Source organism: Mytilinidion resinicola (assembly GCF_010093595.1).
Source record: "Mytilinidion resinicola strain CBS 304.34 unplaced genomic scaffold BDZ99scaffold_33, whole genome shotgun sequence".
In the NCBI taxonomy this organism is placed as follows: domain Eukaryota; kingdom Fungi; phylum Ascomycota; class Dothideomycetes; order Mytilinidiales; family Mytilinidiaceae; genus Mytilinidion; species Mytilinidion resinicola.
The window spans coordinates 412,517-438,252 of record NW_022985469.1 but is presented as its reverse complement, the minus strand read 5'-3'; the positions used below and the strand labels follow the sequence as shown (position 1 = coordinate 438,252).

General features: G+C 36.5%; 3 protein-coding genes across 3 annotated transcripts; 1 reads left to right on the top strand and 2 right to left on the bottom strand.

Moving 5' to 3' along the window:
• Positions 1-19,012: 19,012 nt before the first annotated feature.
• On the top strand, positions 19,013-19,186 carry BDZ99DRAFT_401921 (uncharacterized protein; the record flags this gene model as incomplete). Its single annotated transcript, XM_033716261.1, has 1 exon — positions 19,013-19,186. A coding segment is annotated over one exon (174 nt), but the record flags the coding sequence as incomplete, so codon positions are not given.
• Positions 19,187-20,503: 1,317 nt separating this feature from the next.
• On the bottom strand, positions 20,504-22,526 carry BDZ99DRAFT_455160 (MFS general substrate transporter; the record flags this gene model as incomplete). Its single annotated transcript, XM_033718430.1, has 6 exons — positions 20,504-20,970; positions 21,023-21,462; positions 21,509-21,774; positions 21,831-22,173; positions 22,230-22,316; positions 22,369-22,526. 6 exons carry the CDS (start codon positions 22,524-22,526, stop codon positions 20,825-20,827), a joined length of 1,440 nt encoding a protein of 479 aa, XP_033569318.1. The 3' UTR covers positions 20,504-20,824.
• Positions 22,527-22,724: 198 nt separating this feature from the next.
• BDZ99DRAFT_577029 (uncharacterized protein) lies at positions 22,725-25,413 on the bottom strand. Its single transcript, XM_033728641.1, has 3 exons — positions 24,547-25,413; positions 24,296-24,464; positions 22,725-24,128 (listed from the first exon to the last, which is right to left on the bottom strand). The coding sequence occupies exons 1-3, from the start codon at positions 25,353-25,355 to the stop codon at positions 22,974-22,976; spliced, it is 2,133 nt and encodes a 710-aa protein (XP_033569317.1). The 5' UTR covers positions 25,356-25,413; the 3' UTR covers positions 22,725-22,973.
• Positions 25,414-25,736: the final 323 nt, after the last annotated feature.

Sequence of the window (25,736 nt, the reverse complement as noted above, 5' to 3'; positions counted from 1 at the left end):
TCCGTAACTACTAATATTATATTATACTTTATACCTGTTATAGGTTTAATAGACTATAGTAACTTAACTATAAAGTTCTATATAATAGATTTCTATACTTTTTCCGGTATAGAGGGACTCTTTATTAGTCCGTACAGTGCGTATTATACTAACTTATTCTTTACGCACTTGTATTTATATATAATTTTCTCCGTTAATTTCCGGAGTCTAGGGAAATAGAATGTTCTTGCAATTTTTTCCTATATTTTTTCCACTTCTTAGTGCCCGTGCACTAGTATACTATAGAATTCCTTAATAAGCTTTTTTTATAAGGTCTTAGGTATAAATATCTTATTCTATAAGGTAATAATACTATTCTAGATTTCTCTGCGTTCCTAGTTTATAGGCTCTAGGCGCAAGCTTTACTAGTTATAACCCGCTAAATCCCGGCTTTCTTAGTCTACCTTCTATACTGCCTTAATTTATTTATACTACTTATTATCCTTAGACCTATAAGCAACTGCTGCTTATATATAGTTAAATTTAAAGGTTTCCGGACTAGTTTCTTTAAGTATAGGTTGCCTAGCTTTCTCGGCTCCTTTTATATAGTCCGGCCTTCTGCTTAGTGCGTCTGTATAAGTATTTTCAGATCCCTTTTAGTACGTAATCTTAAAATTAAAGGTTCCTAGCTTTTCTAACTATCTTTTCTATCTCCTATTTAACTCCTTAGTTATAGTAAAGTATATTAGATTCTTATAGTCTGTATACACCTATACTATATATACTGCCCTTTTAAGGTAAACTTTCTACTATTTAAATACTTCTATTATAGCTAATAGTTCCTTATTATAAACGTTATAGTTTAGCTTAGCTATACTTAGCTTTTATAAGTAGAATACTATAGGATACAGTTTTCCTTATTTATCTAGTTAGTTAAGTATTGCTTCTACTGCCTTATCTAACGCATTGCTTTCGATAGTAACTAGTTTCTATAGGTCGAAGATTGCTAATACTAGTTTTAAAGTAAACTATACTTTTAACCTATTAAATACACTCTGCGTTTCTAGGGTCTATCTATATTTAATATTTTTTCTAGTAAGTTCTATAAGTAGCTCTGCAATTTTTAAGTAGCCCTTAATAAACTGCCTATAGTAATTAGCTAACCCTAGAAATAACTATAGTTCCTTTAAATTTACGGGCTCTAGCTATTTTTAGATAAAGAACACCTTACCTTCTTCTATCTTAATCTGTCCTAGACTAATAACGTATTCTAGGAATCCGACTTTCTGCCTATAGAACTTATACTTATCCGGGTTTACTATAAAATTATATTCCCTAAGTTTTTTAAGTACTTTTTACACGTATATCTTGTGTTCGCTTAGTATTTCTAAGTATATAAGGATATTATCGAGGTATACTACTGTAAACCGATCTAGGTAGCCTCTTAACGCTAAGTTAACTACTGCCTAGAATATTACTAGCGCGTTAGTAAGCCCGAATAGTATTACTGTATATTTAAAGTGTCTATATTAAGTTCTAAAAGCCGTCTTCTACTTTTCTCCTTTTTTTATCCGAATTAAATAGTATCCTTTGCATAGGTCTAACTTTATAAAGTACTTAGCCTTATATAGTTAGTTTTTAAGTTCGGAAATTAAAGGTAATAGATAGCGGTTTTTAATTATAATTTTGTTTAGCTATCTATAGTCTACGCAAAGGCGTAGCTTACTATTTACCTTTAGAATAAATATTATAGGGTAACCTGCGGGCGATTCTAATAGTTTAATAAATCCTTGCTTTAGGTTTTTTTCCAGGTATTCTTCTAGCACTTCTAGCTTATTCTGGGCTAGTAAATAGATTAGTTTAAACTGCGGTTATTCGCCTGGTACTATAGAAATATAGTAATCCTAAGGTTAGTACTTTAGTAATATATTCTAAACCTTTTCTATAAAGATTCCTTTAAATTTATTATATTTTTCTGGCACAACTAGTGCTTTTACTGCCTTAGCTAGCTGCCGGCTGTTTAGGGGTCTAGGCTACTATTAGCTTGCTGCCCTATTTTCTTTTTAGGCCTTTTTACCTTTTAAGGTATCTATATTAATATCTTGTTTTTGCTTAGGCTTATTCTAGCACGGGGTGCTCTTTAGTCCGCTCTCCGATTAAATCCTTACTTTACTAGACTTCTAATTAACTTAGAGGTTATACTACTTTAGCTATAGTATACCTAAAATTATATTATATCTCGCTATGTTAGTTATATCTATACTAATAGTTTTTTTATATTCTTTAATCTATATAACGCCTAGTTAAGTTTCTATAGTTACTTACCCGTTGCTATATTATATAGGTGTGCTATCTACTATATATAGTCTATAGGGTCTGTTTTTCTATTACTAAGGGATCTGGTTTCTTCTAATAAAGTTATAGAATATAAAATTTCCTTGCACGCTACTATTTAGCAGTGCTTTTACCGGGTTCCTACTAATCTTAACTAATAGAATTATATATCTATAGTTCTAAATAGGAATAGAGTTGGGCTATATTACCGGGTTCCTTTCCTTTTCTATAATATAGGCTTTTCCTACTAGAGTAGTAATAGTTGCGGTTTACGTTCCTTTATCTTTAGCTGCTCTGTAGGACCTTATTTTTAGCTGCTCTAGCCGTTCTATTACTTAAGCGCCTGCTCGTTTTTTAGCTGTTTTTATAGCTAATAGTTCGCGTATTTTATTTCGCAATATACTAGACACAAGTCCTAGTAGTATATCCGCTAGTTTTTACCTTTCCTATATTTTATTAGGTACTAAGGGTCTGCAACTATAGTAGCTACTTCTATAAGTTTGTCTTTCTTACCTATAATATAGTGCTCTATTTCCTTAAACAGTACTAGTTGTGTAATAATATAATATTTTATCTAATATAGGTACTATCCTCGATGTTTTTTATATATTATATGCTTATCGCATTTATCCTTAATATAAGATACCTAAGATATCTATCTATAAAGTGGGTAGTTTTTATCTAGCCGTTTATTTTCCTTATTATAGACGCCTATTTTACCGATAGGGTGTAAAGCTCTATAGATTTTAATCTTAGTTTACCTTCTATATAGCTCTAGCAGTTCTTACTCTAGCCCTATACTAAATTCGCCGTTGCTAGACTACTTTTTTAGTTCGCGATCTTTATTACTATTATAGTATTCTTTACTATCCTTAACAGGTGATTTATTATCCAGTTCTTACTAGATATTGCGGCTTAGGCCTTCTAATATATCTAATCCTGCGCAGGTTCCTGCGCTAATAGTTGCTGTTAATATTCCTGCGGCTGCGGCTATTCTTACTTCCTCTTTTCTAGTAAGCTGTTCTGTAACTCTTCCTATAGCTCTTAGGAATTAGTAACTAGCTAGTGCTTTTAGCTCTGCGCCCGCTATAGTGTTTTTAGCCTTTTGCGCTTCTTATTTTTTATTAAAGCGTGCGAGAATTTCTCTTACGCTTTATTTATACGTGGCTACAACTCTATTAACCTGTGCTTTTATATCTAGTAACTCGGCCTTACTATTATTTAGTAGCTCGGGTATATTAGTTTAGGGTTCTAATCGCGGTTTAATTATTTAGAACACCTTATCTATTTCTAATAGGTAGTTAATCTCTATACTCTTAACTTCTATATCGGCGTAGTAGTTGTCTATAGGGTTGCTATTATACTTTTTATTCCTTATTATAGCAATAGTATATCCCTTTATCCTCTGTATTAAATAGTACTTTATTACCTGCTTATCTACCTAATAGGTAAAGCAGTTATTATTATAGTATGCAGTCTATAATATAGAATTGTGGCGGTTTATATTCGGCTTTACTATAACTGCTGCTGTTTAGGTGTTTTTAGAGTACTTATTCGCAAAGTGTCCCTATTCTCCGCATAATAGGTATACGCTGTTGCGCCTTTTTTCTTGCCTCTTTTTATCGGTAATTAGTTTACCCTTTTAGTTATTACGTTGTTTTGCGATATTAATTTCTATATAATCTCCGTAGTTATAGTTGGTTACTCTTGGCTTTAGTTTAGCTAGTTAGGCGTAAGAATAAAGTCCTTTTTTATCTGCCTATTCTAGTTATTGCTTATACTATTAACTATTAATTTATATTACTATTTCCTTAAGTTTATAGAGTATTAGAGGCCTTTTACCTTATACGATTTTATTCTTAATATTTTCCTTAAGACCTCTATAGTATTATACTTGCAGAGCTTTATCTCCCTATAATAGCTTAGACGCGATTTATATAAATTCTAAAGTATAGTAGCTAGTTAAGCCCTTCTGCTTTAGAACTGCTATTTTCTGTTCCGCTATCCGTTCTTTATCGGTGTCTCCGAAGGTTATCCAAAGTACTAACTTAAAGTATTCGTAGTTGCTAAATATAATATTGGTTTCTGGTTTCCGATTATCTGCGTCGGCGTTGCTAAGCTAGTCTATAAGTATTAGGTTAAACTAGTTAAACGCTTTTTTCTTTAAAAAGGTGGCTGCTATATAGACCTTATCTAATTCGAATTTAAGGTTGCTTTAGTTTATGCGCAGGTATAGCCTTATCTGCGTTATAAATGCTCGCAAAGCTCCTTTTTCCCTAGTAAACTCTTCGGGCTTATTTATTTTATAGCCCCTGTAGCTAACTACTTTAGTAGTAGTAAGCTTTTCTTAAATAGTTTAGAGATTTCCCTATAGGGCTATAATCTTTTTATTCTTAGTATTGCTAGCTTCTTCTAGTATTTATATTTATATAAGCAACGCCTGTATACGTGTTACTACCTTAGTTATAGTTAGGGTTAGTCTAGCAGTTATACTACCTAAAGGGGTTAGTAGGGCTATTTTAATTAATTGTTTATATATAACTCCTTTAATATAGCGGTGTTTAAAGTATAATAGGTCGTTTCTTCTATACCTTCTAAGTGTCTTATGCTAAGGCAGGGTATAGGCAAGTTATTATCGGGGTGCAATAGTTTTTAAAAGGTAAGGTAATAATTAATTAAGGTCTAAGACAGGGTTATTACTTCTAATAGGTAGTATTAAAGTCTTAAGTTAAACACGCGGTTTCTATTTATATAAAGGAGCGTCCCTTTATATAAAAGCTCTGTCCTAAAAAACCTCTTACTTATATAGCTTACAGCCTTAAGCTCTTTAAGCTGCTTTCTTAGCTTATAGCCTTAAGCCCTTTAAGCGCTCGCCTGGCTTGCTTTCTTAAGCCTTTTAAGCTATTATATAACCCTGTTTTTATAATATCCCCTTTTTAAATCGTTTCTATCTACTAGCAGTCTATAGGGGAATCTAGGATCCCTATACGTTCTATATATAACCCTTTTAGTTCTATAACCTAGTTCTGCGTAATTAGTCTTATCTACTTACTTATCTCTATAAGTGCCTCTGCGCTTAGGTTGTTCGTATTACGGGTTATAATAATAGGCTTTTTTAGCTATAGCAGCTTTTTATACTATCTAAATACAGCTAAACTAGGGGGAAAGTATTATATTACTAAGGAAATTCTATCTATAATCCTAGGCAATAGGATTGTTCTTATCTAGTAATAGTAAGTAATCCTAAAAGCTAAACTTTACTAGCTAACTATTAATTATTTAATTAATATAGTCTAGTAAAAAGGCTAGATTATTACCTTATTTATTATCTTAACTAAAATATATAAGGGTTCTATTAGCTCGCCTGTAGATTTAGCCTATAAGTATAACCTAATAACCCCGCTTTTTTTAGTTTTTTTAGTTAATATAGATTAAATTTACCTAAAGTATTCTTAGTAAGTTAGGTAATTAAACCCGCCTTAGAATATCCTATAGGTTAGCTATAATACGGATTATCTATCTAGTATAAAAAACCTATATAACCTTTTTACTACAGCCTTATATATATAAAATAGCCTTATAGTAAAGTAGCTTAGTAAGTATAGTAGTATAAAAGTTATATATAAATAGTTCCGGGCCTTTTCTAGGCTCTATTATAAAGTATTAGATATAATCTCCTTTAGGTAAAGGGTTATATTAGTAGGTTTTAGATAGTTAAGACAACTAAAAGATATTAAAATTAGGGAGGCTAAGCTAGGAACTTTATATATTTCCGGCGGATAGCAGTTTTTTAGGCTTAACTATTATTATACTGCCGCTGGTTAACAGCAGAGCGGATATTAACGCGAAAAAAAATATAGGGAAATTTATATAACTATAGGTGCTAGTTAAAGGCGGAGTAGACGCGAAGAACTCTTTATTTTATAGAAAGCGGAATAGATATTAAGATTAAATACTATAAACTTAAAGGAATAAAGCAGTTAAAGGATATTTATTATCGCAGCGCCGTATAAGCTGCCACCTTTAAGCTAAGATTAATTAAGTAAAGTATATACTAAGTGCTATAGGTTATATAGAGAGATAGTTTAGTAGTATATAAAAACCGGAAGCCGATTATATAAGTAAGTATAAAAGGCTATAATACTAATAATAGACGCGGACGCTAAAAATAGTAGGTATATAACTATTAAAGTTTCTAGAAGAACGCTATACTTTATTTTAATTTATTTAGTATAAAGTATAATATAACTAGTTAATATAGCTAAATATATAATACCTAACTATATAAGCGCGCTAAATTTATATACTAAAATACTAAGCGTTTTCTTATATAAAGAAACTTTAAAGTATATACTTTTTTAACTATTATATATTTCTAATACCTGCAAATATATTTTCTTTAAATAGGATTATTATCCTAAGCCTCCGAAATTTAAAAATATATTAATAGTTATAGTAGAGCAGGGGTATTATTAATATTAGGTTCTATTAAGCCGATTTAGCTCCTGTTAGGGTTTATACGGCGGTGCTATATAGGTTTATTTATAAGGGGAAACCGTTCGCTCTATAGCGGTTAGGTAAAAACCTTATTTTTTATAGTATATAACGCCTTACGTTCCTTTTATTTCTATATAGCTATAGAAAATATATAGCAGCTCTATAAGTATTACTATAAAGTAAGCTATTTTAATATATTTTCTAGGATTAATCCGGTATCTATAGGCCCTAGGTTCTAGGGTTATATAGTATTTAGAAGGTTAGTAAGGTCTAGGGTCTATATTAGGGCGCGCGTGCCCTTACTATACGCGCGTGCCCTTTTTTCTTAAAAGCTAAGGTATTAAATTAAAGAATAATAGGAAATTAGGAAGGTTGCCCTATTACGGGCGTGCCTATAGTTATATAATATACGTATATACGTATAGTTCTGTTTTTAGGGCGTAGCTATATAAATTAGCTAGCTATATAGCTAGCTTTTCCGTTGCTATCTTTCTAGCTATAAAAAGGTAGGGTAGAAGGTCTATCTAGTGCAGGAACTATTATAAAACGGCCTTATTTCCCTTATAGTCTTTATATAGCTATATATATATTCTTATTCTAGCTTTAAAAAATATATCGCCTTTATTATTACGGTATTATTTATAGTATATTACTATATACTTTAGAAACTATAGTATATACCTATAGAAGCACGCGGGTAAAAGGTAATTAAGCACCCTTATTATATAGTACAGGTATATATTAAGCCCTATATATTCCGTTTATAAAAGCGTAATAATTAAGCTTTTTACTTTTATAAGCTTATAGTATTTAGTTGCCTAATTTTTATTCTATTTTATATTAAGGGCCGGTATAAAGAGGCCCCTTTATTTCTTTTTATAGGCCTTCTATTTATCCCTCTACCTTTCCTTATACGCTTTCTATATTACTTTTTATTTTAAAAGCTTATATAAGTTATTTAACTGCCCTTTATACCTTAGGGCTAGTGCTATAGCTTTAACTATAAGCCTTTTTAGTACGTTGCGCCGGCTCGGCTTATATTTAGGCGTTTTCCTAGGCTTATAGTATTTTTTAATAGTATTTTTAATAGTGCAGCACGTGGTTTTAATATACTTTTTAGCCTAGCCCGCGCGCGTGCAGTTTATATACGCTACTGCGAGTTCCTCTAGCTTAAGCTTTAGAAAGGGCAGGTATAGATTGTATTATATACTATCTATACTATAATAAAAGGGTATAACCCCTTTTATACGCTTTCTAGCCTAGCTAAAAAACTTTTACCTAAGCTTATCTTTTAACCTAGCCTTAAAAACTCGGGTAGATAAAGCCCTTCTTCTATACCCCTATACTAGTTTACTTCTTAAGCCTATATTATCCTTTTTTTCTTACCTATTTATAGACTAATATATATATCCGTTTTTTTAGGCTGTATAGATAGTATTAAAATAGAGGCTATAGAATACTACCTTTCTCTAATAGTTACTACTATTATATACTTTACTTTATAGCTAATACTGCTTTATAATACTTTATAGAGTTTCTCCTTTATAAGGCTAACTATATTTTATAGAAGTTATTATCTATATACCTCTAGCTAGGTAGTATACTTTAATATTTCCCTTCTACTAACTAAAATAGAGTATCTATCTTCCTTTTCCTATCTGCCTGCTATACCTATTCTTAAGTATATTTAGCTGCTGCCCTAGTGTTACAACCCGTAATACGAACAACCTGAGCGCAGAGGCACTCGCAGAGATAAGTAAGTAAATAAGACTAATAATACAGAACTAAGTTACAGGACTAAAAGGGTTATATATAGAACGCATAGGGATCCTAGATTCCTCTACAGACTGCTAGTAGATAGGAACAATCTAAGAATAGGATATTACAAGGGCAGGGCTATATAATAGCTTGCTAGGCTCGCAAAGGGAAGTAAGCATAGAGCCGTACAAGCGCTCGTCGAGCTCGAGGCGCTCGAGGACTACGAGCCCGGAGAGCTATATAAGTAAGAGGTTTTTTAGGACGGAGCTTTTATATAAAGGGACGCTTCTTTATATAAATAGAAACCTTATATTTAACTTAAGACTTTAATATTACCTATTAGAAGTAATAACCCCGTCTTAAAACCTTAATTAATTATTGCCTTACCTTTTAAAGACTATTGCACCCCGATAACAACTTGCCTATACCCTGCTGTAGTGTGTAACACTTAGAAGGTATAGAAAAGACAACCCGTTATATTTTAAACACCGCTATATTAAAGGAGTTGCATACGGATAATTAATTAAGATAGCCCTACTAACCCCTTCGGGTAGCATAACTGCTGGACTAACCCTAACTATAACCGAGGTAGCAACACGTATACAGGCGTTGCTTACACGAATATAAACACTGGAAGAAGCTAGCAATACTAAAGATAAAAAGATTACAGCTCTACAGGGAAATCTCTAGACCGTCTAAGGGAAGCTTACTACTACTAAAATAGTTAGCTATAAAGGCTATAAAATAAATAAGCCCGAAGAGTTTACTAGGGAAAAAGGAGCTTTGCGAGCGTTTATAACACAGATAAGGCTATACCTGCGCATAAACTAAAGCAACCTCGAATTTAAATCGGATAAGGTCTGCATGGCAGCCACCTTCTTAAAGAAAAAAGCGTTCGACTAGTTTAATCCGATGCTTATAGACTGGCTTAGCAATACCGACGCAGATAACCGGAAACTAGAAACCAATATTATGTTTAGCAACTACGGATACTTTAAGTTAGCACTTTAGATAACCTTCGGAGACACCGATAAGGAACGGACAGCGGAATAGAAAATAGCAGTTCTAAAGCAGAAGGGCTTAACCAGCCGCTATACTTTAGAATTTATATAAATCGCGTCTAAGCTATTATAGGGAGATAAGGCTCTGTAAGCACAGTACTACAGAGGTCTTAAAAAAGATATTAAGGACAAAATCGCATAAGGTAAAAGGCCTCTAACCCTCTATAAACTCGAGGAAATAGCAATATAAATCGACAGTCGACAGTATAAGCGACGACTAGAACGGGCAGATAAAAGAGGACTTCGTTCTTACGCCTAACTAGCTAGACCAAAGCTAAGAGTAACCAACCGCAACTACGGAGATCGTATAGAGATTGATATCGCAAAACAACGCAATAACTAAAAGGGTAAACCAATTACCGATAAAGAAAGGCAAGAAAAAAGGCGCAACAGCGCATGCCTATTATATAGAGAACAGGGACACTTTACGAATAAGTGCTCTAGGAACACCTAAACAGCAGCAGTTATAGTAAAGCTAAATATAAACCGCCACAATTCTATATTATAAACCGCGTGCTATAATAACAACTGCTTTACCTATTAGTTAAATAAGCAGGCAACAGGGTACTATTTAATGCAGAAGGCAAAAGGACGTACTATTACTATAATAAGAAACGAAGAGTATAATAGCAACCCTATAGACAACTACTACGCCGACGTAGAAGTTAAAAGTATAGAGATCGACTACCTGTTAGAAACAAATAAGGCGTTCTAGATAATTAAACCGCGATTAGAATTCTAAACCAACGTACCCGAGCTACTAGATAATAGCGAAGCCGAGTTACTGGATACAGAAGCACAGGTTAATAGAGTTATAGCCACGTATAAGTAAAGCGTAAGAGAAATTCTTACACGCCTTAATAAAGAACAAGAAGCGCAAGAAGCCGAAAACGCTATAGCGGGCGCAGAGCTAAAAGCACTAGTAAGTTACTAATTCCTAAGAGCTATAGAAAGAGTTACAGGACAGCTTGCCAGAGAAGAAGAAGTAAGAATAGCTGCAGCCGCAGGAATATTAGCAATAACTATTAGCGCAGGAACCCGCGCAGGATTAGATATATTAGAAAGCCTAAGCCGTAATATTTAGTAAGAACTGGACAATAAATCACCTATTAAGGATAGTAAAGAATACTATAACAGTAATAAAGACTAAGAACTAGAAAACTAGTCCAGTAATAGAAAAATTAGTATTAGGCTAGAGCAAGAACTGCTAGAGCTATATAGAAGGCAAACTAAGATCGAGATCTATAGAGCTTTACACCCTATTAGGGAAACAGGCGTCTATAATAAGGAAGATAAACGGCTGGATAAAAACCACCTACTTTATAAATAGATATCTTAGGTATTATATATTAAGGACAAATGCAACAAGTATATAATATATAAGAAATATTAAGAATAGTACCTATATTGGATAAGATATTATATTATTACGTAACTAGTACTGTTTAAGAAAACAGAGCACTATATTATAGGTAAAAAAGATAAACTTATAGGAGTAGCTACTATAGTTGCGGACTTTTAGTACCTAATAGGATATAGGAAAGGTAAAGACTAGCGGATATACTACTAGAACTTATATCTAGTATATTGCGAAACAAAATATACAAACTATTAGCTATAAAAACAGCTAAAAAACGAGCAGGCGCTTAAGCAATAGGACGGCCAGAGCAGCTAAGAACAAGGTCCTACAGAGCAGCCAAAGGCAAAGGAATATAAACCGCAACTATTGCTACTCTAGTAGGAAAAGCCTATATTATAGAGAAAGAAAGGAACCCGGCAACGCAGCCTAACTCTATTCCTATTCAGAACTATAGACATGTAATCCTATTGGTTAAGATTAGTAGGAACCTAGTAAGAGCACTGCTGGACAGTAGCGCATAGGGAAATTTTATATCCTATAACTTTATTAGGAGAAACCGGATCCCTTAGCAATAAAAAAACAGACCCTACAGGCTATATATAGTAGATAGCACACCTGTGCAATATAGCAACGGGCAGGTAACTATAGAAACTCGACCAGGCGTTATATAGATTAAAGAATACAGAGAAACTATTAGCATAGATATAACTAACACGGCGAGACACGATATAATCTTAGGTATACTATAGCTAAAGCAGTATAACCCCTAAGTCGACTAGAAGTTTAGTAAAGTAAGGATCTAATCGGAAAGCGGACTAAAAGGCACCCCGCGCTAGGATAAGCCTAAGCAAAAACCAGATATTAATACAGATACCTTAAAAGGTAAAGAAGCCTAAAAAGAAAACAGGGCAGCAAGCTAACAGTAGCCTAGACCCCTAAGCAGCCGGCAGCTAGCCAAGGCAGCAAAAGTACTAGTTGTGCTAGAAAAATACAATAAATTTAAAGGAATCTTTATAGAAAAGGTTTAGAATACACTACTAAAGCACTAACCTTAGGACTACTATATTCCCCTAGTACCAGGCGAATAACCGCAGTTCGGACCAATCTACTTACTAGCCCAGAGCGAACTAGAAGTGCTAGAAGAATACCTGGAAAAGAACCTAAAGCGAGGATTTATTAGACTATCGGAATCGCCCGCAGGTTACCCTATAATATTCGTCCTAAAGGTAAATAGTAAGCTACACCTTTGCGTGGACTATAGACAACTAAACAAGATTATAATTAAAAACCGCTATCTATTACCTTTAATCTCCGAACTTAAAGACTAACTATATAAGGCTAAGTACTTTACAAAGATAGACCTACGCAAAGGGTACTATTTAATTAGGATAAGAGAAGGAGAAGAGTGGAAAACGGCTTTTAAAACTTAATATAGACACTTTAAGTATACAGTAATACTATTCGGGCTTACTAACGCGCTAGCAACGTTCTAGGCAGTAGTTAACTTAGCGTTAAAAGGCTACCTAGATCGATTTACAGTAGTATACCTCGATAATATCCTTATATACTTAGAAACGCTAAGCGAACATAAAATACACGTGCGAAAGGTACTTAAAAGACTTAAAAAATACGACCTTATAGTAAACCTAAATAAGTGCAAGTTCTATAGGTAGAGAGTCGGATTCCTAGAATGCGTTATTAGTCTGGGACAGATTAAGATAAAAGAAGGCAAGGTGTCCTCTATCTAAGAATAGCCAGAACCCGCGAATTTAAAGAAACTATAGTTATTCCTAGGGTTAGCTAACTACTATAGGCAGTTTATTAAGGGCTACTCGAAAATTGCAGAGCTATTAACAGGACTTACTAGAAAGGATATTAAGTATAAATAGACCCTAAACGCGCAGAGCGCATTTAATAAACTAAAAGCACGGTTTGCTTTAAAACTAGTGTTAGCAATTTTTAATCTATAGAAACTAGTTACTATTAAAAGCAATATATCGGATAAAGTATTAGGAGCAATACTTAACTAACTAGATAAATAAGGGAAGTTGCACCCTATAGTATTCTACTTACGGAAGCTAAGCCTAGCTAAGCTAAACTATAATATCTATAACAAGGAACTGCTAGCTATAGTAGAAGTATTTAGTTAGTAGAAAGTTTACCTTAAAGGAGCAGTATATATAATACAGGTGTATATAAACTATAAAAATCTAACGTACTTTACTATAACTAAGGAGTTGAATAGAAAATAAGTAAAATAGTTAGAAAAACTAGGAACCTTTAATTTTAGGATTACGTACTGGAAGGGATCTAAAAACGCTCGTGCAGACGCACTTAGCAGAAGGCCGGACTATATAGAAGGGGCTAAAAAAGCCAGATAATCTATACTCCGGGAAAAAAGCCTAGGAACCCTTAAATTCAACTATATATAAGCAGCAGCTGCTTATAGGTCCGAGGACAACAAATAGTACAGGCGAATTAAGGCAGCATAGAAGGTAGATTAAGAAAGCCGGGATTTAGCAGGTTATAACTAGCAAAGTTTGCGCCCAGAACCTATAAACTAAAAACGCGGAGAAATCTAGGACGGTATTATTACCTTATAGGACAAGATATTTGTACCTAAAACCTTATAAAAAGAGCTTGTTAAGGAATTTTATAGTACACTAGTGCACGGGCACCAGGAAGTGGAAAAAACAAGGGAAAAAATTATAAGGATATTCTACTTCCCTAGACTTAGAAAACTAACGGAGAAAATTATATACAGATGCGAATACGCGAAGAATAAGTTAGTACGACACGTACTATATAGACTAATAAAGAGTTCCTCTACACCGGAAAAGGTATAGAAATCTATTATATAGAACTTTATAGTTAAGCTACTACAGTCTATTAAACCTATAATAGATATAAAGTACGACGTAATATTAGTAGTTACGGACAGACTAACTAAATATATATACTTTATCCCTTACTAAAAAGTATTAACAGCAGAGGATCTAGCCTACGCTTTCTTAAAGTACGTTGTTAGCAATTACAGGCTACCCTAGGAGATAATTTCAGACCGAGACAAGCTCTTTACATCGAAATTCTGGCAGACCCTTACTGCACAACTAGAAACAAAGCATAAGCTTTCTACGGCGTTTCACCCTTAAACGGACGGGTAAATAGAAAGGCTTAATTAGACTTTAGAATAGTACCTACAATGCTATATTAATTACAGGCAGGATAATTAGGTATTACTACTACTAATAGCCTAGTTCGCCTATAATAGCGCATCTACGGAAATAATAAAGGTATTACCCTTCTTTATAAACTATAGTTTCGATCTAGAGGCGTATTAAGAACCCCAACTCGATAGTATAAGGGCCTAGAGGGCACTGCTATTAGTCGAAAATATTAAAGAACTATAAAGGCAACTCTTAATAGATATCTAATTCCTAATACTTAGGTTAGCAAAATATTATAACTAATACTGGGGTATTGCACCAACCTTTAAGAGGGGAGATAAAGTCTACCTACTCCGCAAAAATATTAAAATAAGACAACTAAGCACAAAGTTAAACTATATTAAGATTGGACTATTCGAAATACAGGATATTATTAGCCTAGTAAACTACAAGCTTAGGCTACCTAACAGGATGAAAATACACCCGGTTTTCTATATATTACTACTGGAACCCGCACTATTAAACGCTAAGCTAGAAAATAATATAGAGGTCGACAATAATAATAAATATAAGGTCGAGCAAATCCTGGATTTCCGACAGCACGGTCAGCAAATAAAGTACCTAATTAAGTAGAAAAAATACAGCACCTCCGAGAATATATAGGAACCGGTTAAGGGTTTAGCGAACTATTAGGAACTCCTGTGGCAGTTTCACCGCCAGAATCCGGAATAGCCTAGAAAAACAGCGACAGCGCACCGTCTAACTAGGAAGGATTAAAGGAACCCGAAGAAGGAATATTACTGCTATATAATTAGAATATATAGTAATAGAATAGACGGCTGGCAGTGTCTAGTACACCCAGGAAGAAAGAAAAATACCCGACCGTTTTTAAGGCAGAAGGCAAGCCTTCCTGCTTAACACGCTCTTGTTTTTTCTGCTTAGCCTCCTTATAATTATCTTCCTTAAGCTCCTTTAGAGTCTTAAAACTATAACATATTATCTTCTTACTACGCTTACGCAACAGTTCCTTTTAAGAATCCAGATAATTAAGTTTTATTATAGCCGCCCTCTAAGCCTCTAACAGGGAAAACAGAGTTGCGCGGGTTTTAAGTTCCTTATAATAAAGTTTATCCTTATTATAAAACAACTTTCGCCCTGGAAAGGTTAGATAGAATATAAGTAAATATAACGGTAGACTATAGCAACTTATAGGCAGCTGCTAAAATGCCAGCAATATTATAGTTTAATTATTGCGCCCGAACGCAGGCGGCACAACAATCCGAGTTAGGTGTAGAAACTATATACAATAAACCCCGAGACTTACACCGGGAACAAGGCATAACTTTTAAACCAGACGCGGCAATATAATTAGTAAGCATAAGATAGCTTTCTTATTTCTTAGCTTTTAAGGCGTTGGATATTATAAAAAAAGAAATAGAGTAGCATAATAACGGCCCAACAGATAGGGCATTGCCAGCTACTTATCCGAGACCCCACCACGGAAATACTTTCGGGCCGAAAGCCTTAGAAGGGGGAGCGAGTGTTATAACCCGTAATATAAACAACCCGAGCGCAGAGGCACTTGCGGAGATAAGTAAGCAGATAAGACTAATAATATAGAACTAAGTTACAGAACTAAAAGGGTTATATATAGGACGTATAGGGATCCTGGATTCCCCTACGGACTGCTAGTAGATAGAAACGATCTAAGAATAGGATATTATAAGGGCAGGGCTATATAATAGCTCGCCAGGCTCGCAAAGGGAAGTAAGCATAGAGCCGTACGAGCGCTCGTCGAGCTTAAAGCGCTTAAGAACTACAAGCCCGGAGAGCTATATAAGTAAGAGGTTTCTTAGGACGGAGCTTTTATATAAAGAGACGCTCCTTTGCATAGATAGGAACCTTATATTCAACTTAAGACTTTAATATTACCTATTAGAAGTAACAACCCCGTCTTAAAACCTTAATTAATTATTACCTTACCTTTTAAAAACTATTACACCCCGATAACAACTTGCCTATACCCTGCTATAGTGTGTAACACTTAGAAGGTATAGAAGAGACGACCTGTTACACCTAGTACTTATATCTATTCTATATATTATAGCCGGGTTGGTTAGGCGTTGTCGCCTTATAGCGCGTTATCGGGATTATATCTGCTTGGAAATTATCCGGTCTATTATTCTTCTTTCCTCTACCTATCCAGCGGACGGCTCTATTACCCCTACTATACTAGCTATAACTATTTTTTTTTAGGAGCTTCGGGCTTTTTTACGTGCTAATAGGCGCCTATAGGTATTATATTATTAATAGCTATAAGTACTACGCTATTTAAGGTCCTTTACTTAACTGCTATAAAAATACTATTTTCTAGGCAAAGGCTATAAGTACTATACTATTTAAAGTTCTCTAATTAACCGCTAATAACTTTAGTAATACTATAGGTACTATAAATACTATTAGTTAATAAGAGCTTTAATAAAAGAAAGGGTAAAAACTTTATATTACTACCCTAGAGGTATTCTATTATACGCCTAGGTATCGGCTCTATATTTAGCTTACTTCCTATATAAGTAGATATATATTAGATAGTTTTTATACCTATTTTAATAGTTATTCCTCTGTTCTAGTAATACGGTTTGTTATTATTATCGTCCGGTTAGAGGCCTTTAAACGGCTATAACGCTATTACTAGCTCTATTATACCTTAAGTATCTGCTCTGCTTACTATAATACAGGAGCAGGTTTATAGCACTGCCTTATATAGGCTGCTTATTAGGCTTACGGTGCTATATTAATATATTAAGCGTATATATAAGTAAAAAGTTAACTATATTAGTTATAACTTAACACCTTTTCCTTTTTTTTTAACTACTACCTTTATTTACTATTTATATAGCTTTTATAGCTTTTATAGCTTTTAGAGCACTTTTACCCTCTATAGCACCTACTTTTCTTTATTTACTTTATTTTAATATATAGTAGATAGGGATATATACTATTTTTTAAGGTAGTAATTATTAGAAAGTAATAGTAAGGGCTGCAGTAGGTATTATATATAACTGCTCTAGCGTTACTTTTACTCCCTTAATACTATTATAAGAAGTACTCTAGGTAATATATTTTTAGTTTATTAAAACGGAGCCTAATTCCTACTATATTTACTTTTATATTATTTCTAAAGGTTTAAAAACATATAAGTAATAAATAGCTATACTTAAGCTTTCCTTTTGCTCGCTTAATACTACTATAAAAAGGATCCCGGATAACTGCTTAAGTATTATATTTAGTATACCCTTAATTATTCTTAGAATACCTAGGCCCTTTCCTAGCTTATTAGAGCTTTAGTTTCTAAATTGCCTATATATAGTATATAGTATGCCTAGATTATTCTAGAAATATAGAATAAAATTCTTTATTTATCTTTATTTTACTTATTATAATTATATTTAAACTGCTAATCTCGCTAGGCTATTATATTACACCGCTAGCAGCATTTATTTATAGAAGGCACTTACTTAAATACGTACTTAAATAGCTACTAAAAGAGCCCGTACTAATAAAATATAAAAAATAAGGAAAGAAATTAGAATATTTAAGCGCTATACTTTAAGCCCCTTTTTAACCTTTTACTAATAGTAAAAAAAAGCCTTTAGTAGGTATAAAGATAATAGAAAAGGCGTTTTACTATTACCTTAGAAAAATATTTAGTAAAAAAACGATTATCTATAGTATATTTAGTTTTCTAAATTTTTTATCGGAATTTTAATACTAACGTATTCTACTACTAAGCCGGCTAAACTACTAAGCCGGCTACTTTTTCTTAGTATAACTAATACTATATTTACACAGTAATATATTAATAACGCAGCGATTATCTATTTTAGTAAAAAGGTAGTATTAATCTCGCGTTTTAAGCCTTTACCTCTAGTTAATTTAGGACTATATAACGCGCTGCAGCAGCCTTTAACGTATAATATTAGCGGCTCTCTAATCGGCTCTATAGAATTATATTTTAACCTTAATTACAACTAAACTGCCTAAAGCTTACTGCGACCGAAAAGTATATAATTATACGATATATCCTTAACCTAGACTTGCGAGGATTTGCGCCCTAGTTATATAAGGTGGTAGATATAGTAGATAAAGTACTAGCTGCGTATAGTGGAATACTAGTAGGTAAGAACTAGACTTAACAGTTTATATCTTATATAAAGGAGCTTAAAATAGCTTTTAATCGGGTAAAGAACTACTAAAGAATACTCTAGGAAAACCTAAAGGTTATTAATATATAGTTTACTTTTATATAAAAGACTATAGCTAAGTATAGTATTTACCTAGATAATATCTACAACTTTAATAAAACTAGCTTTTAAATAGGTATAATTAGTATAATAAAGGTTATTACAGGTTTAAAAAGATATATAAGGCCTAATCTTATTTAACTAGGCAACTAAGAGTAGGTTATAGTTATCTAGAGTATCTGCGCTGCCGGATATACAACCCTACTATTTATTATTTATAAAAAACGCGTTTATATTTCTATATAGTATAAAAAAGCAGAGATACTATATAATTAGAAGCTCTCTATTTCTAAAAACGGCTAGACTAATAATAAGCTTAGTTTTAAGTAGTTAAAGCACTTTAATATATATATAAAGGCGCGTTAGGTGGGGTTATATAGGTTACTAATTTTAGACGGCTATAAAAGCCACTTTAACTAAGATTTTAAGGATTATTATATTAAATAATAAATTCTTACCCTCTATATACCTGCGCATTTATTATATATACTTTAGCTACTTAATATAGTATACTTCTTGCTATTAAAGCTAAAGTACTCTTAATATATATAAAACTTAGCACGCCGACGCGTCTACTATATTAATAAAAAAGGCTTCCTACTAGCCTTTAAAAACGCGTTTTTCGATGTATTTATATATAAGAACTGTAAAAAGGCCTTTAAGGCCTTTAGATTAGTTCCTATTAACGCGCAGGTAGTTCTTAATCGCCTTAATATACGGTTATAAACCCTACTACTAGCACCTCTACTAGAAACACTATAGTAATTAAAAATCCTAAGTAATATATACGAATTTAGATTATAGTTAAGGCTAGTAAGTAATTCCTTTATACGGTTACTAATAACTGCCTAAAAAGGCTTTTTAAAGCTTATTAAAGAAGCTAAAGAAATGCTATATAAAAATATACTTATTAAAGCCCGGGTTAAAGAACTTAAAGAGTAACTAATAGAGATAACTAAGCGTAAAGGTTGTAAAAGAAAGCAAATCTAGACTAGTAGTATAATAGAATATAGTACAGCAGCGTTATATATAGCTGCTAAAGTGTCTAGAACATCTAATCCACGGAAAAAGGTAGGTAGTAGAAATAGTGTAAATAGGGCTCTACTAGCTTAACAGCGCTATAGAAACTATAAAAAGGCTAGGTATAATACGCGTATATATAAAAAGGATTAAGAAGCTTCTTCTAAATCTAATTTAAGTATATTATATATAAGTTCTATAGCTAGTTGCGAATAAATTAACTGCGCGCATATAGTATTAGTTATACTAAGGAAAAGTAGCCGGCTTAGTAGTTTAGCCGGCTTAGTAGTAGAATACGTTATATATAATAATACTTAACTTAAGGCTAAAAAAGGCGGGTGCAGCTTTAGTAGGTTAGTAGAAAGGGATTATATAATAGTTTATACTACTAAATTACTAGAAATAGTCTATAAGTATAGTTTTCGGTAACTAATTAGGTTTATACTAGATTTTCTAACTATATACCGTTTTTATATATATAATAATATTACTATATATATATATAGAAGTTAGTTACGCTAATATAGCTAGAATATTTTTAGAAAAAAACTATAACTAAAGCTAAGCTTTAATTACTAAAACTAATAGATTAATTAAATTAATTAGAGTCTTAGTATATTGCTATAATTAATTGGTTATCTAGAAAAGGCTTAATTAAAGCAATATTAGGAGGTCTAATTAATTTAATATTAACGCCGTTTATCCGATAAAAAATATAATAGATATTTGGTTACATAAAGTAACAGTTTGCCCGCGGGCGTTACGTAGATATATCCTTGCTACGTAATTAGGAAGGGAATGGAAAGGCTATTGCCGTTGATTGAATGAATAGTAGCCAACTCTAACCTAATCGTAACGCCGCTCGAGACTCTCCTAGTTTAGATTGGTGCCATTAATATATGTATATAGTGAGCTATTATAGCCGCAGGTTTAGTAGAGGACTGGGTGCTGCAACCGTGCGTGGTTTAATATCTCGAGTTCATGTTAACATTCGTGCAAAGACTGGCGCAACCTGGGGTCGCGGTGCTGACTTGGAATCTGTGCTCAAACCCATTCATCTTCAAGGCCAGATCACTGATCATAGTTAAATTTACAGTTCTTAACATTTCGAACTTGATTTTGTACGCCTCTTCTTTCAGCCACTAATGCTAGAGCCGTGCTTGCGCGCGAGTCAAGACTCCCTTTCACGTTTCTACTCTATGCAAGATTAGGTTGTTGATGATCGCTGGAGACCACTATCAACCATGAATGCACATCAAGCTACCGAACCGCGGGAGCCTCAAATTTCCCTTCCGGAACCCCGGGTCATCGGATAGAATTGAACGGGAGAGATGAGTGAAAAACTCAGGGAACAAAAGTCTTCTTCGAATGCTTGCCCACTGCGCGAATTCGCCGGCCAAAGATGTAGAACACATAGGGAATTGGAAGCATGGCCACAGCCAAAAATCCGAGGAGGCTCAACCCCCAGTCAAGTCCGATGTTGGTGAACACTGCATACGCGTGTTAGACTTCCTCGTGAAATGGGTTCCATCGCTCACTTACAAGCGTGAGAAAACAGTGGAAAAGCACCCGCGAGCATGCTCCTCATGAATAAATTCGCTGCAATGGCGCTCGCAGACAGCCCAAGGTATGTGTCGACGAGGTAGCCGAGGCAGCTCTGGAAGATCGTAAAGAAGCCAAGACCAAGGCAAGCAAGTCCAACGCAGAAACCTATCCAATAAATACTAGCTTTGGACGTCCAGGCCATGATAAAGAGTCCGGCGGTGAAGAAGACTGATCCGATCATCATGGGTGGCAAGCGAGCTTCGGGGATGATCTTGTTTCCATTGGCGATGAAACGCTTCTTGTAGTAGATTCCTCCCCACAAGATCACGCCCGCGGAAAAAATTACGCCAATAATGATGGACGTGTAGGGCGTGGCACCGACGACTGCGTTCCAGTGGCGGGTTTGGTTGAATTCATATGGCAAAGTTGGAATAGCGCTACATTTTCATTAGCAAGGCATATAGATATGGGTGGATGACGCACAGATAGATGATAGCATAGCAAAAGGCAGCGTAAAGGTTGATAATAAAGGCGATGGGATCTACCAGCATCTCAAAGGGTACGATGAAGTACTTGCGAAACAGCTCTTTGAACGATGTTCCCGCCTCCTGGCTTTTGGAGTGGATTGCCCAATTCTTGGTTTCGAATCGAATGTGGTTGGCTTTACTTGCAAGAAGAACGGGAGGGTAGCTTTCGTCTACCCATACGATACTGGCAGAGATAGCGACGGCCAGAATGATACCGGTGACCTGGCGGCATGCGTATAAGCCAGCAATCTATAATGCTCCTTCGCAAGCGGACTCACGTATTCAGTCCACCTCCAACCAACGGTCGGCATACTTATCACTAAAGCTCCTCCGACAATGGGGGCAATCAGTGGTCCAATAATGACCGACAAACCCCACATAAGAAGCGCAGGGCCCCTGTGTGTCGGCGGCCATATGTCTGCTATCACGCCGCCAACGTTGCAAAGCGGAGCTGATCCAAACACGCCGCCGAAGAAACGAGTGATGAAAAGTGTTTGTATGTCTTTAGCAGTTGCGGATGCGAACGAAAAGAGGGCAAGGCCGAAGAGAGGGATCAAAACAGAGGGCTTGCGACCGTAGGCCTCGGACATTGGTGCCCAGAGGAAAGGACCAAACGCATTGCTAAATCGTGCATAAGCTTCGAACATTGGACTAGGTACAACAGGCTTTGAACATACCCGAAAAGGTAGAGTGACATTCCCAAAAGTGCGACCTCGGAGCTCACATGGAAATGCATCTCTATCTCCACGATTCCAGAGTTGTAGCTGTTGCACGGATTAGCGATATTTGAAAGTCTCGGAGTTCGAGGAGACGCACGCGGTGCTTGCCCACGTCGCGCCCATGGTACAGAAGCTGTAGAGCATGGTGACCCTCACTTTCTTCCTGAAGGGCCAATTGAGCGCATTGTAAGGATCCTCCGGGCCGGCAAAATCGATGAGATTGGGGTCTTCAACAGTTTTCTCGGTACCTTCCATGGCCTCCAACTGTGATGGAGAGGTTGAGGGCGGTGGGGAAGGTTCGAGCTTTTCTTCAGTGATCATGGTTGGTGCGGTGGAGCTCGAGATTGTCGAATGCGGCTTTTAAGTGCGCCAAGACGGTCGTCGGCAAGAAGAGATGTTTAAGGGAAGTGTTTCTGATACGAATAGACAAAAAGGGATTGATTCTTAGAGGTGCTTTTGATCAGGTCGTGAAAGTGCGTCTGCATTGTGATTGGCCAGGAAAGAGCGAAGACGCTAGCCATCTTGGGGTTCGGCTGAGGAATCGTCGTCTATGTTTACTAACATAGCGTCTTCTGTCTGGGGTTCTTAGTGGTTCGAAAACGAGCCAAACAGCGAAACAGCGAGCGCGGATGATGGTTCCCGTAATCTCCAGACAAGCTGTCCGGCTTCAGGAGCCGTTCTGCCTTTCGATCCACACTTTTACTACCACCAATTTAGAGCTCCCATCACATCCGTGTCTTTGTACGGTATATTTTGTTGGTCGAGGCCTTCTTGAAAGTTCTGCACCCAATCATCAAGCTGTTCCCAGTTCATCTCCTTGTACAAATCTTCAACCGAACCGAAGAATGGGTCGCCTATCGGACCATCTTCTAGCTGGATTGACTGTGGAAGATCTTCAGGTGTCGAGTTGCTGGCCTCATGTCCTGTGCTGAGTGCTGACGGCGTATTAGTCGACACTGAATATGCTCGCGATTCTAGTGCTTGTCTTCTGATATCCCGGGCACGCTCACGGAGTCGCAACAAAGGCTGCCACAAGGCCTTGACGGTATTGCTGAGCTGCCCAAAATCCTCTGGATTCCGTGAGATCAGATCTTCATGCCAGTCGGCGAATGCAACATCGAGGACTTCCCAAGCGCGGTCCACGGCAGGTCCTTTGGTGTGCTTACACATTTGGATCAAAAGGTAGGCCGCGGCATGCCATTGCGTAAATTTGCAACGAAAGAACCAGCCGTGTTGTCGGTATTTGCATGGCAACTGATGCGCCATCTCCAGTACATCCGAGTTCCATAAGATTAGCGGCTCCTGAAGGCTTTCGTCATCCGATCTGCGGTCTGTAGCATCATGTATCATCTTCCAGAGTCTGGCCATTATAAGCCGAGTTCCGAGATAGTAGAGACGGTGGAGCTCCAAATGCCCATCGTAGTACTTGAGATACGTGTCTTCGTATCTTTGCAGCTGATCTCGTATTAATTTCTCTTTCTCCTCTGTGCTCATCGTCGAGCGAATGAACTGTAGCTTAGTCCGCGTCATCTCAATCTTAACGAGGCTCACCGTATTTTCCGTGAAGTGATTACGTGAACTAAGGGACTTCTCGTTGGCTGAAATGAGGTCCGAGTCGTTGATATTCATAGGAAGCTCGGTGTCCATAGTGAAGGGCACATGAGACTGCAGGCCGCAATTCTCTGAGACTCGAACATCTGTTTGACACAGTATCCACCAGATACGGCGACGGACTTCAGTCTCAATCGCGCTCAGAGAGAATGACGAGCTATCCGAGTGCATGCCCATCGCTTGGGCGAGACTGAGAGCAATTCCATTCAATATCCATGTGGAACGCGAGTTCGCAGAAGCGAAGACCTGAGAGCGTCAGAAACAGACACTAATCGCCAGCCCCCATGCCGGAGCAGCAGTGATGGGATGAGAGCACGCCATAGCGTTTCACGGAGAGTCAATCACGAGAAGGCTCTAAGGCGCCGTCTATGGGTATCAATTTCCTGGGGGAAACCGACGTGGGGATAGCTTACCAGGTAGAGCGTGAGGCTTTGGAGAACAAGGATATCTTGAGTAGTCATCCACCCTGCTTCCGCAAGGGATTCTTCAAGCGCGCATCTGTATTTACGAATAAGAGCTCCTCTTTTTTCTCCATGTAGTTTCCAGCACTCTTCAGCGGACATAGAAGTAGCGGTGGCAAGCCTGTTCAAATAGTCAGCACCTCGATTGCAGATATCAAACGTAACTCCCTAGGTCCATGGCACCGTTTAATAATGGCACGTACCAAATAGAGAAGAGGAGAGGTGCTTCAGTGGCAGAATGGACGGAAGGCAGGTCTTTCGAAGCCCGCATGACTAGGGAGTGCACCGCGGGCTTATACAGCACTTTCACCATGACATCCACGTTGAGGCAGTAGTAGTCCCAAATTACATGCATGATCTCAGCGGGTGGATGGCACGTGTGCAGATCTCGCTTTCCGTGTAATGTAGTCAATAGTGATGTCGCATTCAGATTGTCGCTCCGATTCAGCGATGCCGGCTCCACGATTTCGTGTTGGTTTTCACATGGTTCAATTGAAAGGACTGTCTCGAGATAGGCTACTTGCTTGACCTTCTCACCGTTGATATAACGAGACTTGCCTTGCGGACCGACAAACAATCTGCCACGATCCGAATTGGTGGTATCGTTTTTGACCCTGAACGTCGCATCGTTCAGCTCCCGAGGGATAACGGCGTCGTCGCACTCGTCATCGCTCTGCTCACAAGCCGCTAGAAAGCGTTCAGAGAGCCGATCAGTACCTAAAAGCTCGGCTCGAAATTCGTTGGTGTCCTGAGATACTGGCGGAGAAGTTGAAGCTGGTAGTAACGGCCTTTTGGTTGTCGGTTGATCTTGTACAATTTTTCGAGGCTTCCGGGGACGGCGTGATGAGTAGACACACTGTGTTCCATGACTGGCACAATTGGCACATCCAAAGAGAATCTTGTCGCACTTCACACGGCGTGACCTACAGCGTAGACAAGCGTACTGGTGAAAATCAGGCGCAGGTGGCGGCTGAGGCTGAGGCTGGGGTGCTGTGAGAGCCGGTCGTGACATTCCGATGGCTCCAGGATTACATGTTATTGCGCGGGGGTCTTTGGAAGTCTCGGAACAAATGCATCTATGATGAGGGAGTGCATTGAACGGGTCACGCCTTTGAGTTGCGGTGGACAAGGCTCTTAGGCTGAGCGCTAATGACTAATCGTATATTGACCAATGAGAGCGGAGCAAGGACTACTTCGTACCTACACTTCCGTGACTCCTTCCTAACGCCAAAGGTGCATAAGATGCTCACTCTAGGATAGCGATGCCCCAGAGATATTGAGTACGATAGTTTTCTGACGCCCTTTTAATTCCTTTCAATAGTCTCCGTCAAATTTGGCCCAATGGACGGAGGTATGCATCAAACGCCAAATCCGCTAATGTTTTCGTACTTAG